At 42.3% G+C, this 22,052-nt stretch overlaps 1 protein-coding gene across 1 annotated transcript in view; it reads left to right on the top strand.

The window, feature by feature from the left end:
- LOC311138064 (transcription cofactor vestigial-like protein 4) overlaps positions 1-16,362 on the top strand; it is a 62,247-nt gene extending 45,885 nt beyond the window's left edge. Inside the window, exon 5 of the mRNA XM_084172716.1 lies at positions 14,713-16,362. Coding sequence (XP_084028842.1) covers positions 14,713-14,960 — 248 coding nt within the window. The 3' untranslated portion in view covers positions 14,961-16,362. The remainder of the gene's footprint in view (positions 1-14,712) is intronic.
- Positions 16,363-22,052: the final 5,690 nt, after the last annotated feature.

Below are 22,052 nucleotides of genomic sequence, written 5' to 3'. Positions count from 1 at the left end.
ACTAACTATATCAGACCAATAGACCAGCTAACTATATCAGACCAATAGACCAGCTAGCAGCTAACTATATCAGACCAATAGACCAGCCAGCAGCTAACTATATCAGACCAATAGACCAGCCAGCAACTAACTATATCAGACCAATAGACCAACTAACTATATCAGACCAATAGACCAGCCAGCAGCTAACTATATCAGACCAATAGACCAGCCAGCAGCTAACTATATCAGACCAATAGACCAGCCAGCAACTAACTATATCAGACCAATAGACCAGCTAACTATATCAGACCAATAGACCAGCTAACTATATCAGACCAATAGACCAGCCAGCAACTAACTATATCAGACCAATAGACCAGCTAACTATATCAGACCAATAGACCAGCTAGCAGCTAACTATATCAGACCAATAGACCAGCCAGCAGCTAACTATATCAGACCAATAGACCAGCTAACTATATCAGACCAATAGACCAGCCAGCAGCTAACTATATCAGACCAATAGACCAGCTAACTATATCAGACCAATAGACCAGCCAGCAGCTAACTATATCAGACCAATAGACCAGCCAGCAACTAACTATATCAGACCAATAGACCAGCCAGCAACTAACTATATCAGACCAATAGACCAGCCAGCAGCTAACTATATCAGACCAATAGACCAGCTAACTATATCAGACCAATAGACCAGCCAGCAACTAACTATATCAGACCAATAGACCAGCTAACTATATCAGACCAATAGACCAGCCAGCAACTAACTATATCAGACCAATAGACCAGCTAGCAGCTAACTATATCAGACCAATAGACCAGCCAGCAACTAACTATATCAGACCAATAGACCAGCCAGCAGCTAACTATATCAGACCAATAGACCAGCCAGCAACTAACTATATCAGACCAATAGACCAGCCAGCAACTAACTATATCAGACCAATAGACCAGCTAACTATATCAGACCAATAGACCAGCCAGCAACTAACTATATCAGGCCAATAGACCAGCCAGCAGCTAACTATATCAGACCAATAGACCAGCTAACTATATCAGACCAATAGACCAGCTAGCAGCTAACTATATCAGACCAATAGACCAGCTAGCAGCTAACTATATCAGACCAATAGACCAGCCAGCAACTAACTATATCAGACCAATAGACCAGCCAGCAGCTAACTATATCAGACCAATAGACCAGCCAGCAACTAACTATATCAGACCAATAGACCAGCCAGCAGCTAACTATATCAGACCAATAGACCAGCCAGCAACTAACTATATCAGACCAATAGACCAGCCAGCAACTAACTATATCAGACCAATAGACCAGCCAGCAACTAACTATATAAGACCAATAGACCAGCTAGCAGCTAACTATATCAGACCAATAGACCAGCTAGCAGCTAACTATATCAGACCAATAGACCAGCCAGCAACTAACTATATCAGACCAATAGACCAGCTAGCAGCTAACTATATCAGACCAATAGACCAGCCAGCAACTAACTATATCAGACCAATAGACCAGCCAGCAGCTAACTATATCAGACCAATAGACCAGCCAGCAACTAACTATATCAGACCAATAGACCAGCTAACTATATCAGACCAATAGACCAGCCAGCAACTAACTATATCAGACCAATAGACCAGCCAGCAGCTAACTATATCAGACCAATAGACCAGCTAGCAGCTAACTATATCAGACCAATAGACCAGCTAGCAGCTAACTATATCAGACCAATAGACCAGCCAGCAACTAACTATATCAGACCAATAGACCAGCCAGCAGCTAACTATATCAGACCAATAGACCAGCCAGCAACTAACTATATCAGACCAATAGACCAGCTAGCAGCTAACTATATCAGACCAATAGACCAGCTAACTATATCAGACCAATAGACCAGCTAACTATATCAGACCAATAGACCAGCCAGCAACTAACTATATCAGACCAATAGACCAGCTAACTATATCAGACCAATAGACCAGCCAGCAACTAACTATATCAGACCAATAGACCAGCCAGCAACTAACTATATCAGACCAATAGACCAGCTAGCAGCTAACTATATCAGACCAATAGACCAGCTAACTATATCAGACCAATAGACCAGCCAGCAACTAACTATATCAGACCAATAGACCAGCCAGCAGCTAACTATATCAGACCAATAGACCAGCCAGCAGCTAACTATATCAGACCAATAGACCAGCTAACTATATCAGACCAATAGACCAGCCAGCAACTAACTATATCAGACCAATAGACCAGCCAGCAGCTAACTATATCAGACCAATAGACCAGCCAGCAGCTAACTATATCAGACCAATAGACCAGCCAGCAACTAACTATATCAGACCAATAGACCAGCCAGCAACTAACTATATCAGACCAATAGACCAGCCAGCAGCTAACTATATCAGACCAATAGACCAGCCAGCAACTAACTATATCAGACCAATAGACCAGCTAACTATATCAGACCAATAGACCAGCCAGCAACTAACTATATCAGACCAATAGACCAGCCAGCAACTAACTATATCAGACCAATAGACCAGCTAACTATATCAGACCAATAGACCAGCCAGCAGCTAACTATATCAGACCAATAGACCAGCCAGCAACTAACTATATCAGACCAATAGACCAGCCAGCAGCTAACTATATCAGACCAATAGACCAGCTAACTATATCAGACCAATAGACCAGCTAGCAGCTAACTATATCAGACCAATAGACCAGCCAGCAGCTAACTATATCAGACCAATAGACCAGCTAACTATATCAGACCAATAGACCAGCTAACTATATCAGACCAATAGACCAGCCAGCAACTAACTATATCAGACCAATAGACCAGCTAGCAGCTAACTATATCAGACCAATAGACCAGCCAGCAGCTAACTATATCAGACCAATAGACCAGCCAGCAACTAACTATATCAGACCAATAGACCAGCTAACTATATCAGACCAATAGACCAGCCAGCAACTAACTATATCAGACCAATAGACCAGCCAGCAGCTAACTATATCAGACCAATAGACCAGCTAACTATATCAGACCAATAGACCAGCCAGCAACTAACTATATCAGACCAATAGACCAGCCAGCAACTAACTATATCAGACCAATAGACCAGCCAGCAACTAACTATATCAGACCAATAGACCAGCCAGCAACTAACTATATCAGACCAATAGACCAGCCAGCAACTAACTATATCAGACCAATAGACCAGCTAACTATATCAGACCAATAGACCAGCTAGCAGCTAACTATATCAGACCAATAGACCAGCCAGCAGCTAACTATATCAGACCAATAGACCAGCTAGCAGCTAACTATATCAGACCAATAGACCAGCCAGCAACTAACTATATCAGACCAATAGACCAGCCAGCAACTAACTATATCAGACCAATAGACCAGCTAACTATATCAGACCAATAGACCAGCCAGCAACTAACTATATCAGACCAATAGACCAGCTAACTATATCAGACCAATAGACCAGCCAGCAGCTAACTATATCAGACCAATAGACCAGCTAACTATATCAGACCAATAGACCAGCCAGCAACTAACTATATCAGACCAATAGACCAGCCAGCAGCTAACTATATCAGACCAATAGACCAGCCAGCAACTAACTATATCAGACCAATAGACCAGCCAGCAACTAACTATATCAGACCAATAGACCAGCCAGCAACTAACTATATCAGACCAATAGACCAGCTAGCAGCTAACTATATCAGACCAATAGACCAGCTAGCAGCTAACTATATCAGACCAATAGACCAGCCAGCAACTAACTATATCAGACCAATAGACCAGCCAGCAACTAACTATATCAGACCAATAGACCAGCTAACTATATCAGACCAATAGACCAGCTAGCAGCTAACTATATCAGACCAATAGACCAGCCAGCAGCTAACTATATCAGACCAATAGACCAGCTAACTATATCAGACCAATAGACCAGCCAGCAACTAACTATATCAGACCAATAGACCAGCTAACTATATCAGACCAATAGACCAGCTAGCAGCTAACTATATCAGACCAATAGACCAGCCAGCAGCTAACTATATCAGACCAATAGACCAGCTAACTATATCAGACCAATAGACCAGCCAGCAACTAACTATATCAGACCAATAGACCAGCTAGCAGCTAACTATATCAGACCAATAGACCAGCTAGCAACTAACTATATCAGACCAATAGACCAGCTAACTATATCAGACCAATAGACCAGCCAGCAACTAACTATATCAGACCAATAGACCAGCTAGCAACTAACTATATCAGACCAATAGACCAGCTAACTATATCAGACCAATAGACCAGCCAGCAGCTAACTATATCAGACCAATAGACCAGCTAGCAGCTAACTATATCAGACCAATAGACCAGCTAACTATATCAGACCAATAGACCAGCCAGCAGCTAACTATATCAGACCAATAGACCAGCTAACTATATCAGACCAATAGACCAACCAGCAGCTAACTATATCAGACCAATAGACCAGCCAGCAACTAACTATATCATACCAATAGACCAGCCAGCAACTAACTATATCAGACCAATAGACCAGCCAGCAACTAACTATATCAGACCAATAGACCAGCCAGCAGCTAACTATATCAGACCAATAGACCAGCCAGCAACTAACTATATCAGACCAATAGACCAGCCAGCAACTAACTATATCAGACCAATAGACCAGCCAGCAACTAACTATATCAGACCAATAGACCAGCCAGCAACTAACTATATCAGACCAATAGACCAGCTAACTATATCAGACCAATAGACCAGCCAGCAACTAACTATATCAGACCAATAGACCAGCCAGCAACTAACTATATCAGACCAATAGACCAGCTAACTATATCAGACCAATAGACCAGCTAACTATATCAGACCAATAGACCAGCCAGCAACTAACTATATCAGACCAATAGACCAGCCAGCAACTAACTATATCAGACCAATAGACCAGCCAGCAACTAACTATATCAGACCAATAGACCAGCTAACTATATCAGACCAATAGACCAGCTAGCAACTAACTATATCAGACCAATAGACCAGCTAACTATATCAGACCAATAGACCAGCCAGCAGCTAACTATATCAGACCAATAGACCAGCTAACTATATCAGACCAATAGACCAGCTAACTATATCAGACCAATAGACCAGCTAACTATATCAGACCAATAGACCAGCTAGCAGCTAACTATATCAGACCAATAGACCAGCTAGCAGCTAACTATATCAGACCAATAGACCAGCCAGCAGCTAACTATATCAGACCAATAGACCAGCCAGCAACTAACTATATCAGACCAATAGACCAGCCAGCAACTAACTATATCAGACCAATAGACCAGCTAGCAGCTAACTATATCAGACCAATAGACCAGCCAGCAACTAACTATATCAGACCAATAGACCAGCTAACTATATCAGACCAATAGACCAGCCAGCAACTAACTATATCAGACCAATAGACCAGCTAACTATATCAGACCAATAGACCAGCCAGCAACTAACTATATCAGACCAATAGACCAGCCAGCAGCTAACTATATCAGACCAATAGACCAGCCAGCAGCTAACTATATCAGAACAATAGACCAGCTAACTATATCAGACCAATAGACCAGCTAACTATATCAGACCAATAGACCAGCTAACTATATCAGACCAATAGACCAGCTAACTATATCAGACCAATAGACCAGCTAACTATATCAGACCAATAGACCAGCCAGCAGCTAACTATATCAGACCAATAGACCAGCTAACTATATCAGACCAATAGACCAGCCAGCAGCTAACTATATCAGACCAATAGACCAGCCAGCAACTAACTATATCAGACCAATAGACCAGCCAGCAACTAACTATATCAGACCAATAGACCAGCCAGCAACTAACTATATCAGACCAATAGACCAGCCAGCAACTAACTATATCAGACCAATAGACCAGCCAGCAACTAACTATATCAGACCAATAGACCAGCTAGCAGCTAACTATATCAGACCAATAGACCAGCCAGCAGCTAACTATATCAGACCAATAGACCAGCCAGCAACTAACTATATCAGACCAATAGACCAGCCAGCAGCTAACTATATCAGACCAATAGACCAGCTAACTATATCAGACCAATAGACCAGCCAGCAACTAACTATATCAGACCAATAGACCAGCCAGCAGCTAACTATATCAGACCAATAGACCAGCCAGCAACTAACTATATCAGACCAATAGACCAGCCAGCAGCTAACTATATCAGACCAATAGACCAGCCAGCAACTAACTATATCAGACCAATAGACCAGCTAACTATATCAGACCAATAGACCAGCTAGCAGCTAACTATATCAGACCAATAGACCAGCCAGCAGCTAACTATATCAGACCAATAGACCAGCCAGCAACTAACTATATCAGACCAATAGACCAGCTAACTATATCAGACCAATAGACCAGCTAGCAGCTAACTATATCAGACCAATAGACCAGCCAGCAACTAACTATATCAGACCAATAGACCAGCCAGCAACTAACTATATCAGACCAATAGACCAGCTAACTATATCAGACCAATAGACCAGCTAACTATATCAGACCAATAGACCAGCCAGCAACTAACTATATCAGACCAATAGACCAGCCAGCAACTAACTATATCAGACCAATAGACCAGCCAGCAGCTAACTATATCAGACCAATAGACCAGCCAGCAGCTAACTATATCAGACCAATAGACCAGCTAGCAGCTAACTATATCAGACCAATAGACCAGCTAACTATATCAGACCAATAGACCAGCCAGCAGCTAACTATATCAGACCAATAGACCAGCTAACTATATCAGACCAATAGACCAGCTAACTATATCAGACAAATAGACCAGCCAGCAACTAACTATATCAGACCAATAGACCAGCCAGCAACTAACTATATCAGACCAATAGACCAGCTAACTATATCAGACCAATAGACCAGCCAGCAACTAACTATATCAGACCAATAGACCAGCCAGCAGCTAACTATATCAGACCAATAGACCAGCTAGCAGCTAACTATATCAGACCAATAGACCAGCCAGCAGCTAACTATATCAGACCAATAGACCAGCTAGCAGCTAACTATATCAGACCAATAGACCAGCTAACTATATCAGACCAATAGACCAGCCAGCAACTAACTATATCAGACCAATAGACCAGCTAACTATATCAGACCAATAGACCAGCCAGCAACTAACTATATCAGACCAATAGACCAGCCAGCAACTAACTATATCAGACCAATAGACCAGCTAACTATATCAGACCAATAGACCAGCTAGCAGCTAACTATATCAGACCAATAGACCAGCCAGCAACTAACTATATCAGACCAATAGACCAGCTAACTATATCAGACCAATAGACCAGCTAGCAGCTAACTATATCAGACCAATAGACCAGCCAGCAGCTAACTATATCAGACCAATAGACCAGCCAGCAGCTAACTATATCAGACCAATAGACCAGCTAGCAGCTAACTATATCAGACCAATAGACCAGCTAGCAGCTAACTATATCAGACCAATAGACCAGCTAGCAGCTAACTATATCAGACCAATAGACCAGCCAGCAACTAACTATATCAGACCAATAGACCAGCCAGCAGCTAACTATATCAGACCAATAGACCAGCTAACTATATCAGACCAATAGACCAGCTAGCAGCTAACTATATCAGACCAATAGACCAGCTAACTATATCAGACCAATAGACCAGCTAGCAGCTAACTATATCAGACCAATAGACCAGCCAGCAACTAACTATATCAGACCAATAGACCAGCTAGCAGCTAACTATATCAGACCAATAGACCAGCCAGCAGCTAACTATATCAGACCAATAGACCAGCCAGCAACTAACTATATCAGACCAATAGACCAGCTAACTATATCAGACCAATAGACCAGCTAGCAGCTAACTATATCAGACCAATAGACCAGCCAGCAGCTAACTATATCAGACCAATAGACCAGCTAACTATATCAGACCAATAGACCAGCCAGCAACTAACTATATCAGACCAATAGACCAGCCAGCAACTAACTATATCAGACCAATAGACCAGCTAACTATATCAGACCAATAGACCAGCCAGCAACTAACTATATCAGACCAATAGACCAGCTAACTATATCAGACCAATAGACCAGCTAACTATATCAGACCAATAGACCAGCCAGCAACTAACTATATCAGACCAATAGACCAGCTAACTATATCAGACCAATAGACCAGCTAGCAGCTAACTATATCAGACCAATAGACCAGCCAGCAGCTAACTATATCAGACCAATAGACCAGCCAGCAACTAACTATATCAGACCAATAGACCAGCTAACTATATCAGACCAATAGACCAGCTAACTATATCAGACCAATAGACCAGCCAGCAACTAACTATATCAGACCAATAGACCAGCCAGCAGCTAACTATATCAGACCAATAGACCAGCTAGCAGCTAACTATATCAGACCAATAGACCAGCTAGCAACTAACTATATCAGACCAATAGACCAGCCAGCAGCTAACTATATCAGACCAATAGACCAGCCAGCAACTAACTATATCAGACCAATAGACCAGCCAGCAACTAACTATATCAGACCAATAGACCAGCCAGCAACTAACTATATCAGACCAATAGACCAGCCAGCAACTAACTATATCAGACCAATAGACCAGCTAACTATATCAGACCAATAGACCAGCTAGCAACTAACTATATCAGACCAATAGACCAGCCAGCAGCTAACTATATCAGACCAATAGACCAGCTAACTATATCAGACCAATAGACCAGCCAGCAACTAACTATATCAGACCAATAGACCAGCCAGCAGCTAACTATATCAGACCAATAGACCAGCTAACTATATCAGACCAATAGACCAGCCAGCAACTAACTATATCAGACCAATAGACCAGCCAGCAACTAACTATATCAGACCAATAGACCAGCCAGCAACTAACTATATCAGACCAATAGACCAGCTAACTATATCAGACCAATAGACCAGCCAGCAGCTAACTATATCAGACCAATAGACCAGCTAACTATATCAGACCAATAGACCAGCCAGCAACTAACTATATCAGACCAATAGACCAGCCAGCACCTAACTATATCAGACCAATAGACCAGCCAGCAGCTAACTATATCAGACCAATAGACCAGCTAACTATATCAGACCAATAGACCAGCCAGCAACTAACTATATCAGACCAATAGACCAGCCAGCAACTAACTATATCAGACCAATAGACCAGCCAGCAACTAACTATATCAGACCAATAGACCAGCCAGCAGCTAACTATATCAGACCAATAGACCAGCTAACTATATCAGACCAATAGACCAGCCAGCAACTAACTATATCAGACCAATAGACCAGCCAGCAGCTAACTATATCAGACCAATAGACCAGCTAACTATATCAGACCAATAGACCAGCTAACTATATCAGACCAATAGACCAGCTAGCAGCTAACTATATCAGACCAATAGACCAGCTAACTATATCAGACCAATAGACCAGCCAGCAGCTAACTATATCAGACCAATAGACCAGCTAACTATATCAGACCAATAGACCAGCCAGCAACTAACTATATCAGACCAATAGACCAGCCAGCAGCTAACTATATCAGACCAATAGACCAGCTAACTATATCAGACCAATAGACCAGCCAGCAACTAACTATATCAGACCAATAGACCAGCCAGCAGCTAACTATATCAGACCAATAGACCAGCTAACTATATCAGACCAATAGACCAGCCAGCAGCTAACTATATCAGACCAATAGACCAGCCAGCAACTAACTATATCAGACCAATAGACCAGCTAACTATATCAGACCAATAGACCAGCCAGCAACTAACTATATCAGACCAATAGACCAGCTAGCAACTAACTATATCAGACCAATAGACCAGCCAGCAACTAACTATATCAGACCAATAGACCAGCTAACTATATCAGACCAATAGACCAGCCAGCAACTAACTATATCAGACAGCCTTATTAGGGAACAGTTGTTGTAAGTAATCAGATGTGGCCCACATAGGGGACTAGTCAGAAGGACACTATAGGGGTTAGCATGTGGTTTGGGATTAGCCCAGGGTGAAGTTTAAGGTTAAAATGAGTGTACTACATAGGAATGGGGTCTAGTGATGGTCTAGTGATGGGGTCTAGTGATGGGGTCTAGTGATGGGGTCTAGTGATGGTCTAGTGATGGGGTCTAGTGATGGGGTCTAGTGATGGGGTATAGTGATGGGGTCTAGTGATGGGATCTAGTGATGGGGTCTAGTGATGGGGTCTAGTGATGGGGTCTAGTGATGGGTCTAGTGATGGGGTCTAGTGATGGGGTCTAGTGATGGGGTCTAGTGATGGTCTAGTGATGGTCTAGTGATGGGGTCTAGTGATGGGGTCTAGTGATGGTCTAGTGATGGTCTAGTGATGGGGTCTAGTGATGGGGTCTAGTGATGGGGTCTAGTGATGGGGTCTAGTGATGGGGTCTAGTGATGGGGTATAGTGATGGGGTATAGTGATGGGATATAGTGATTGTCTAGTGATGGGGTCTAGTGATGGGGTCTAGTGATGGGGTCTAGTGATGGGGTCTAGTGATGGGGTCTAGTGATGGTCTAGTGATGGTCTAGTGATGGGGTCTAGTTATGGTCTAGTGATGGGGTCTAGTTATGGTCTAGTGATGGTCTAGTTATGGGGTCTAGTTATGGTCTAGTGATGGGGTATAGTGATGGTCTAGTGATGGGGTATAGTGATGGGGTCTAGTGATGGGGTCTAGTGATGGTCTAGTGATGGGGTCTAGTGATGGTCTAGTGATGGTCTAGTGATGGTCTAGTGATGGGGTATAGTGGTGGTCTAGTGATGGGGTCTAGTGATGGTCTAGTGATGGGGTCTAGTGATGGGGTCTAGTGATGGTCTAGTGATGGGGTCTAGTTATGGTCTAGTGATGGGGTATAGTGATGGTGTCTAGTACAGTGCTATGTCACTGGAACTAAGCTATACCTCCACTGGGAGTTTAGTTCTACCAGTTCCTCCAGACTGGACTGTTATGGAACACAGCTTTATCTCTGACAGCAACCAGCCATTATGGAACACAGCTTTATCTCTGACAGCAACCAGCCATTATGTAACACAGCTTTATCTCTGACAGCAACCAGCCATTATGGAACACAGCTTTATCTCTGACAGCAACCAGCCATTATGGAACACAGCTTTATCTCTGACAGCAACCAGCCATTATGGATCACAGCTTTATCTCTGACAGCAACCAGCCATTATGGAACACAGCTTTATCTCTGACAGCAACCAGCCATTATGGAACACAGCTTTATCTCTGACAGCAACCAGCCATTATGGAACACAGCTTTATCTCTGACAGCAACCAGCCATTATGGAACACAGCTTTATCTCTGACAGCAACCAGCCATTATGTAACACAGCTTTATCTCTGACAGCAACCAGCCATTATGGAACACAGCTTTATCTCTGACAGCAACCAGCCATTATGGAACACAGCTTTATCTCTGACAGCAACCAGCCATTATGGAACACAGCTTTATCTCTGACAGCAACCAGCCATTATGGAACACAGCTTTATCTCTGACAGCAACCAGCCATTATGGAACACAGCTTTATCTCTGACAGCAACCAGCCATTATGGAACACAGCTTTATCTCTGACAGCAACCAGCCATTATGGAACACAGCTTTATCTCTGACAGCAACCAGCCATTATGGAACACAGCTTTATCTCTGACAGCAACCAGCCATTATGGAACACAGCTTTATCTCTGACACCAACCAGCCATTATGGAACACAGCTTTATCTCTGACAGCAACCAGCCATTATGGAACACAGCTTTATCTCTGACAGCAACCAGCCATTATGGAACACAGCTTTATCTCTGACAGCAACCAGCCATTATGGAACACAGCTTTATCTCTGACAGCAACCAGCCATTATGGAACACAGCTTTATCTCTGACAGCAACCAGCCATTATGGAACACAGCTTTATCTCTGACAGCAACCAGCCATTATGGAACACAGCTTTATCTCTGACAGCAACCAGCCATTATGGAACACAGCTTTATCTCTGACAGCAACCAGCCATTATGGAACACAGCTTTATCTCTGACAGCAACCAGCCATTATGGAACACAGCTTTATCTCTGACAGCAACCAGCCATTATGGAACACAGCTTTATCTCTGACAGCAACCAGCCATTATGGAACACAGCTTTATCTCTGACAGCAACCAGCCATTATGTAACACAGCTTTATCTCTGACAGCAACCAGCCATTATGGAACACAGCTTTATCTCTGACAGCAACCAGCCATTATGGAACACAGCTTTATCTCTGACAGCAACCAGCCATTATGGAACACAGCTTTATCTCTGACAGCAACCAGCCATTATGGAACACAGCTTTATCTCTGACAGCAACCAGCCATTATGGAACACAGCTTTATCTCTGACAGCAACCAGCCATTATGGAACACAGCTTTATCTCTGACAGCAACCAGCCATTATGGAACACAGCTTTATCTCTGACAGCAACCAGCCATTATGGAACACAGCTTTATCTCTGACAGCAACCAGCCATTATGTAACACAGCTTTATCTCTGACAGCAACCAGCCATTATGGAACACAGCTTTATCTCTGACAGCAACCAGCCATTATGTAACACAGCTTTATCTCTGACAGCAACCAGCCATTATGGAACACAGCTTTATCTCTGACAGCAACCAGCCATTATGGAACACAGCTTTATCTCTGACAGCAACCAGCCATTATGGAACACAGCTTTATCTCTGACAGCAACCAGCCATTATGGAACACAGCTTTATCTCTGACAGCAACCAGCCATTATGGAACACAGCTTTATCTCTGACAGCAACCAGCCATTATGGAACACAGCTTTATCTCTGACAGCAACCAGCCATTATGGAACACAGCTTTATCTCTGACAGCAACCAGCCATTATGGAACACAGCTTTATCTCTGACAGCAACCAGCCATTATGGAACACAGCTTTATCTCTGACAGCAACCAGCCATTATGGAACACAGCTTTATCTCTGACAGCAACCAGCCATTATGGAACACAGCTTTATCTCTGACAGCAACCAGCCATTATGGAACACAGCTTTATCTCTGACAGCAACCAGCCATTATGGATCACAGCTTTATCTCTGACAGCAACCAGCCATTATGAAACACAGCTTTATGTCTGACAGCAACCAGCCGTTTTTTTGAGTCGGCATGCTGCAATGTAACCAATAGAAATGTCCCAAAAGTGCAAACCCCGCCCACCTGGCGCTCCAAGGCCGGCTAAAGAAAAGGCTCAAAGTATTTAAAAGATTTCAAATATTATTGGAACCCAGGACTGGTAGCTACAGAACCATCCGGAAAACGGTGTGTCTCTCTCTCTGTGTGTGTGTGTGTGTGTGTGTGTGTGTGTTACATTAATTTATAGATCTGTCTGTCTAGATGTCATGGAGTTATAGATCTGTCTGTCTAGATGTCATGGAGTTCTAGATCTGTCTGTCTAGATGTCATGGAGTTATAGATCTGTCTGTCTAGATGTCATGGAGTTATAGATCTGTCTGTCTAGATGTCATGGAGTTATAGATCTGTCTGTCTAGATGTCATGGAGTTATAGATCTGTCTGTCTAGATGTCATGGAGTTATAGATCTGTCTGTCTAGATGTCATGGAGTTATAGATCTGTCTGTCTAGATGTCATGGAGTTATAGATCTGTCTGTCTAGATGTCATGGAGTTATAGATCTGTCTGTCTAGATGTCATGGAGTTATAGATCTGTCTGTCTAGATGTCATGGAGTTATAGATCTGTCTGTCTAGATGTCATGGAGTTATAGATCTGTCTGTCTAGATGTCATGGAGTTATAGATCTGTCTGTCTAGATGTCATGGAGTTCTAGATCTGTCTGTCTAGATGTCATGGAGTTATAGATCTGTCTGTCTAGATGTCATGGAGTTATAGATCTGTCTGTCTAGATGTCATGGAGTTATAGATCTGTCTGTCTAGATGTCATGGAGTTATAGATCTGTCTGTCTAGATGTCATGGAGTTATAGATCTGTCTGTCTAGATGTCATGGAGTTATAGATCTGTCTGTCTAGATGTCATGGAGTTCTAGATCTGTCTGTCTAGATGTCATGGAGTTATAGATCTGTCTGTCTAGATGTCATGGAGTTATAGATCTGTCTGTCTAGATGTCATGGAGTTATAGATCTGTCTGTCTAGATGTCATGGAGTTATAGATCTGTCTGTCTAGATGTCATGGAGTTATAGATCTGTCTGTCTAGATGTCATGGAGTTATAGATCTGTCTGTCTAGATGTCATGGAGTTCTAGATCTGTCTGTCTAGATGTCATGGAGTTATAGATCTGTCTGTCTAGATGTCATGGAGTTATAGATCTGTCTGTCTAGATGTCATGGAGTTATAGATCTGTCTGTCTAGATGTCATGGAGTTATAGATCTGTCTGTCTAGATGTAATGGATTTATAGCCCTGTCCTTTCGTCTCTCTTCCAGCCAACACGGCGTGTGTGGACCCGGTGATCGAGGAGCATTTCCGTCGCAGCCTGGGGAGGAACTACAAGCAGCCGGAACCCGTCACTAACTCTGTGTCCATCACCGGCTCTGTGGACGACCACTTCACCAAGGCCTTAGGAGAGACCTGGCTGCAGATCAAAGCCAAAGGAAGCTCCTCCTCCTCCCCTGACTCCTCCCCCAACAGTCACATGGTCAACCACAGCCACTCCCCATCCGTTGTGTCCTGAAGGGAGGGGCTTAGACTAAACTAGTCAGCGCCAGCTAAAACCCCACCCCCGCCCCTCCTGCCCTGTCCATTGCTCACTGTAACACACCACAGGGCTGGTTGAACTGCCCTCCTGGAGAGATACTGGGTAGGCAGGGTCTATTTATTTTTGCTCCAGCCCTGTTGTAACTAACACCTGACTCAGCTAATCAATGTCCTGATGACCAGCTGATGTTGTAGAATTCACGAGGCACCAAACTTGTTTTAATTTTTTTGTTGCAAAATGTTTTAGTTATAGTGTGCACTAATGAATACTACCCAGGTGTGTTTTAGAGCAGGGCTGGAGGAAAACCCTGCGTGTCCAATGGCTCTCCAGCCAGGAAGAGGGTTGGCCTTGGTCCCACTGCATGATTTAACTCTGCTGAGAGCAGTGCTAGCAGCTAGCGATATGACCGTGTACGTAACCATGGAGTAGGCAGGCCTTTTCATTTGTCTGTATTTTGTTTTGAATTTACTTTTATTTTGAAGTAGGTATACATACTTCTTTCTGTTTGCATCATTGGATGCCCGAGATTTTGAAAAGAAAAGCTAAGTGAGGAAGGGTTTGTTTCTGTACTATGAGATGTATGGATCTATATGGATTCAATATGGAGACGCATCCTATCCAACCACATGCCTTCGCTACCAAAGAGAACTCTGATGCAAATATGTCGCCCCTTTTTAAAAGAAAGAAAAAAACATTTTATTTCACCCATCCATTTCTTCCCTTCTTTCTATCTCTCTGCACTGTAAAGTATAGTTTGCTCCCTCCCCTCTCCCCTCTCCTCACCTCTCCAATCCCCTCTCCTCTCCCCTTTTCTCTCCCCTCTCCCCTCACCTCTCCAATCCCCTCTCCTCTCTCTCCCCTCTCCCCCCTCCCCTCACCAATCCCCTCCCCTCTCCCCCCTCCCCTCACCAATCTCCTCTCCTCTCCTCTCCTCTCCTCTCCTCTCCTCTCCTCTCCTCTCCTCTCCTCTCCTCTCCTCTCCTCTCCTCTCCTCTCCTCTCCTCTCCTCTCCTTCCTGTATGTCAGTATGTGTATACTTGGAGAGAGAAGGCAGACCCTGATTTGCACTAATGTTGAGGGATCTGAGGTTGCGTGTCAACCTCGCGATGGATACACGTGACACATGCATTTACAAAACGATATAACAATGCTTTCGTACGTTTTAGAGGGCAAACTGATGACAACTGCTGACATTGACAGTTCCTGTGACATTGCGTTGCCATCTCCCTGCAGCACTGTGGTGTGATAGGTAGATTAAACCTCCTCTGGTGTGATTGGTCAAATAAAAGTAGTGCTTACAGAATAAGATGCATGTTTGTTTTTAAATAGCTGGTATCTATTCATGTTTATTAGTCATTTCAATCTTAATACAATATACATTTTATTTTTATTTTTATTCAGTAATGATAACAACAGTTGTAAATACATTTACTGCTGGTACAGTCAGACTCCATATTATTATGGTATCAGAGGAGAGCCTCCGGACAGGTCTTCTTTACTATTCTATATGATCAATTGGATTATAATCTAGAACAATAATATGATGTTTCCATAACGTTAATGTAATGTTTCTATAGCGTTATTAATAATCCCTGGATGCTACAGCGTTTTGTTTCGCATGACTGCAAAATGACCAACAACCGGCCAGAGCGATCGTCCCCAGAGTCGACGTGAAAAAAAAAAACAGTTTCTGTCGAGATGTTTTTTTTTTATTTTGTGTTTTTTTGACGTTGTTGTTTCTTGTTTCTACTTCTCTGATGAACAACTGTATTGCGTAGTGGTACCTTATGAGCGCAACACGTTGAAAAGACGTCTTTCAACCAATGTTTTGCTCACTGGGTAGGTAGGCTGCTGCAGCTTTGTGAAACTGACTTGTTTTAATAACTCCTTCATTACCTGGCAGCATACATTCCTTCCGATAGGGAACGTAGTACAGCTGTTGCATTCTTCTTTATCAGTATCAGTAGAGCTACGAACTTAGTAACGGAAGGGTGGTGATTAGGATTAGCATAAATTCCATGGAAACTTTCAGAAGATATCTAGATTTTTCCGGAAATCCTGGTTGGAAGATTGTAGAAAATCCGGGAATCCTCCAACCAACCAGAATGACTAGAAAACCTGAGAAAAGTAACCGGAAAGGTGCAACTCTAAGTGGGTGATTCTGATAATTATAAGGTGACGGAACACGTTAAAGCGCTAGGGTTTATGACGCACTCTCCATCTTAACGCTTTTAAAGCCCTGTGTATATATATATATATATATATACGGCTCCTATACATTCCGTCATCCCGACACAAATCCATAGTCAATGTAACGATGTTCATATCCGAGGCCAGGCGTCATAAATGGAACCCTGCTCCCAATGTAAAGCTTGACGCTTTTCTCGAGTTTTGTCTGGCCAAACGTCGTGCACGGTAGAAGGAATAGGGCTCCATTTGGAACGGCCTATAGCATATTCTCTCATAGCCAGGATGCAGCTGCCAGTCAGTTGATGATATTATTAATATTATTATTATTATTATTATTATTATTATTATTATTGACTTTAATCTGAGTTCAGATTTAAAAAACAAAAAACCTACAACAAAAACTAATGTGTAGTTCTTCACAGATGACTGGTTGATATTTTTTTTTGCTTTGTGCTTTACTGTAAATGTTATTTCTTGACACATTATTATGAGAACTAAAACGTTAATATTGTCATGAAATTAATTGTCATTAATAATGTATGAACAGAGAGGGAAGGGGCGTAGTGTCCCGAGGTCATTTTATTATAAAAACACACGTCACTACCGTAACTCTAGGTAGACGTAGGGTGGCACATTTCCGGTAACCTGGGAAGTTATAGAAAGTTACCAGAATTTTGCAACCCTAATTTGGAGGCTCTCCCTCGTTCTGCTTTGGCAACACAATTCGCTGTAGGAACATCACTTCAAAAGAAAACTTGTTAAATATAGGTAACTATAAGACCATCATTACGCTGTGCGTAACGATTGTACAGAGAAAATAAAATTGTAGGTATTTTCTGAGGATCAATTTGTTAATGACATGTAGCTATTTAATTTTCCCTTTTTTTTTTTTTTTTTTTTGTGTACAAAAAAAAAGTTGATCTTTTTTTTTTTTGGGGATTTCTTCTTTTAAAAGGTTAAAGTGCAGGGACACAGTAATCATATGAAAACACTGCGTTGATGATAGTCACCTGTGTATTATGACAGTTATAATGCTGAATCAAGGCTACTCAGCAGACACTCTACAAAGGCATTGGACTTAGGATATGTCCCAAATGACACCCTATTCCCAATATAGTACTATACAGAGGTCAAAACTAGTGCACTAAATAGGGAATGGTGTCATTTGGGACATTAACAAAAAGTGCTTTTTATTCAACCATTTTGAGACAATGGAACAAAAGATCTTTGTCATCCATCTTGTTTGTGATAGGCAAATCTAGATCCAACCAGTACTGTATTAGCTATGTTATTTTAATGGTAAATCCCAGGAAGACTGGCTGTGTGCTTCCAGATCAACACCTGTGTCTGAAATGGCACCCTTTTCTCCAAGATAGTGCACTATATAGGGAATTGGGTGCCGTTTCGGATGCAACCGTCAAATTCCTTCACTTGGAAGCTGCCGTCAACATTGTAATACATAGTAGTACTATGTAGTAGTGTAGTAGTACTATGTAGTAGTATTATAGTAGTACGTGTTGTACAACATAGGACTATGTTATTGTACTCTTCAAACTGTAAATCTGTATTAAACCTTCATTTTGTTCCTCTTATATAAAAAAGGTTTTTGTACTTAAGTAGCCTCAATGAACAATAAAGTGCTCTTAAACGGCAAGTCTGTCTGGTCACTCATGTTATAACTGTTATTATCAATAGTTTATTACTCTTATTTCTACATTATTAGTATGTTATGAGTTATTATATACAGTGAGGGAAAAAAGTATTTGATCCCCTGCTGATTTTGTACGTTTGCCCACTGACAAAGACATGATCAGTCTATAATTTTAATGGTAGGTTTATTTGAACAGTGAGAGACAGAATAACAACAAAAAAATCCAGAAAAACGCATGTAAAAAATGTTATAAATTGATTTGCATTTTAATGAGGGGAAATAAGTGTTTGACCCCTCTGCAAAACATGACTTAGTACTTGGTGGCAAAACCCTTGTTGGCAATCACAGAGGTCAGACGTTTCTTATAGTTGGCCACAAGGTTTGCACACATCTCAGGAGAGATTTTGTCCCACTCCTCTTTGCAGATCTTCTCCAAGTCATTAAGGTTTCGAGGCTGACGTTTGGCAACTCGAACCTTCAGCTCCCTCCACAGATTTTCTATGGGATTAAGGTCTGGAGACTGGCTAGGCCACTCCAGGACCTTAATGTGCTTCTTCTTGAGCCATTCCTTTGTTGCCTTGGCCATGTGTTTTGGGTCATTGTCATGCTGGAATACCCATCCACGACCCATTTTCAATGCCCTGGCTGAGGGAAGGAGGTTCTCACCCAAGATTTGACGGTACATGGCCCCGTCCATCGTCCCTTTGATGCGGTGAAGTTGTCCTGTCCCCTTAACAGAAAAACACCCCCAAAGCATAATGTTTCCACCTCCATGTTTGACGGTGGGGATGGTGTTCTTGGGGTCATAGGCAGCATTCCTCCTCCAAACACGGCGAGTTGAGTTGATGCCAAAGAGCTCGATTTAGGTCTCATCTGACCACAACACTTTCACCCAGTTCTCCTCTAAATCATTCAGATGTTCATTGGCAAACTTCAGACGGCCCTGTATATGTGCTTTCTTGAGCAGGGGGACCTTGCGGGCGCTGCAGGATTTCAGTCCTTCACGGCGTAGTGTGTTACCAATTGTTTTCTTGGTGACTATGGTCCCAGCTGCCTTGAGATCATTGACAAGATCCTCCCGTGTAGTTCTGGGCTGATTCCTCACCGTTCTCATGATCATTGCAACTCCACAATGTGAGATCTTGCATGGAGCCCCAGGCCGAGGGAGATTGACTGTTCTTTTGGGTTTCTTCCATTTGCGAATAATCGCACCAACTGTTGTCACCTTCTCGCCAAGCTGCTTGGCGATGGTCTTGTATCCCATTCCAGCCTTGTGTAGGTCTACAATCTTGTCCCTGACATCCTTGGAGAGCTCTTTGGTCTTGGCCATGGTGGAGAGTTTGGAATCTGATTGATTGATTGCTTCTGTGGACAGGTGTCTTTTATACAGGTAACAAACTGAGATTAGGAGCACTCCCTTTAAGAGTGTGCTCCTAATCTCAGCTCGTTACCTGTATAAAAGACACCTGGGAGCCAGAAACCTTTCTGATTGAGAGGGGGTCAAATACTTATTTCCCTCATTAAAATGCAAATCAATTTATAACATTTTTGACATGCATTTTTCTGGATTTTTTTGTTGTTATTCTGTCTCTCACTGTTCAAATAAACCTACCATTAAAATTAGACTGATCATTTCTTTGTCAGTGGGCAAACGTACAAAATCAGCAGGGGATCAAATACTTTTTCCCCTCACTGTGTGTGTGTGTATATATATATATTTTTATTTATTTATTTATTGGTAGTTGATATACATCTAGCCACAGTAGATTAAATAAAACACACAACATCCATACAGGAAACCTTTAATTTATTGATTTACATGTCATCCAATTTAAGTCAGATATAGCTAAAAAAGATGTTACAAAAAGTATCTGATAAACATGACTAAATATGAAAATGTACTGAGTATGTAGTATGGTGGTGAGTTCACACATACACATATATATATATATACAGTTGAAGTCGGGAAGTTTACATACACCTTAGCCAAATACATTTAAACTCAGTTTTTCACAATTCCTGACATTTAATCCCAGTAAAAACGTGTTTGGAGGAAAAAGGCGATGGCTTGCAAGCCGAAGAACACATTTACATTAACATTTTAGTCATTTAGCAGACGCTCTTATCCAGAGCGACTTACAGTTAGTGAATGCATACATGTTTTTTTGTTTTATGTATTTTTTTCATACTGGCCCCCCGTGGGAAAAGAACCCACATCCCTGCCGGCCAAACCCTCCCCTACCTTGGACGACGCTGGACCAATTGTGCGCCGCCCATGGGTCTCCCGGTCGCGGCCGGCTGCGACAGAGCCTGGACTCGAACCAGGATCTCTAGTGGCACAGCTAGCACTGCGATGCAGTGCCTTAGACCACTGCGCCACTCGGGAAACAAATCCCAACCGTGAAGCACGGGGGTGGCATCATCATGCTGTGGGGGTGCTTTGCTGCAGGAGGGACTGGTGCACTTCACAAAATAGATGGCATCATGAGGAAGGAAAATTATGTGGATATATTGAAGCAACATCTCAAGACATCAGTCAGGAAGTTAAAGCTTGGTCGCAAATGGTCTTCCAAATGGACACTGACACCAAGCATACTTCCAAAGTTGTGGCAAAATGGCTTAAGGACAACAAAGTCAAGGTATTGGAGTGGCCATCACAAAGCCCTGACCTCAATCCTATAGAAAATGTGTGGGCAGAACTGAAAAAGCATGTGTGAGCAAGGAGGCCTACAAACCTGACTCAGTTACACCAGCTCTGTCAGGAGGAATGGGCCAAAATTCACCCAATTTATTGTGGGAAGCTTGTTGAAGGCTACCCGAAACGTTCGACCCAAGTTAAACAATTGAAAGGCAATGCTAACAAATACTAATTGAGTGTATGTAAACTTCTGACCCACTGGGAATGTGATGAAAGAAATAAAAGCTGAAATAAATAATTCTCTCAACTATTATTCTGACATTTCACATTCTTAAAATAAAGTGGTGATACTAACTGACCTAAAACAGGGAATTTTTACTTGGATTATATGTCATGAATTGTGAAAAAACTGAGTTTAAATGTATTTGGCTAAGGTGTATGTAAACTTCAGACTTCAACTGTATATATATATATATATATATATATATATATATATACACATACATACACACACACACACACACACAGTATCCAGCTTATTAAGCACACCCATCTAGTACCGGGTCGGGAACCACTTTGCCTCTAGAAC

The sequence above is a fragment of the Coregonus lavaretus genome, assembly GCF_964263955.1.
Source record: "Coregonus lavaretus genome assembly, chromosome: 12".
NCBI classification, from domain to species: domain Eukaryota; kingdom Metazoa; phylum Chordata; class Actinopteri; order Salmoniformes; family Salmonidae; genus Coregonus; species Coregonus lavaretus.
This window is presented reverse-complemented; position numbering and strand designations above follow the sequence as displayed.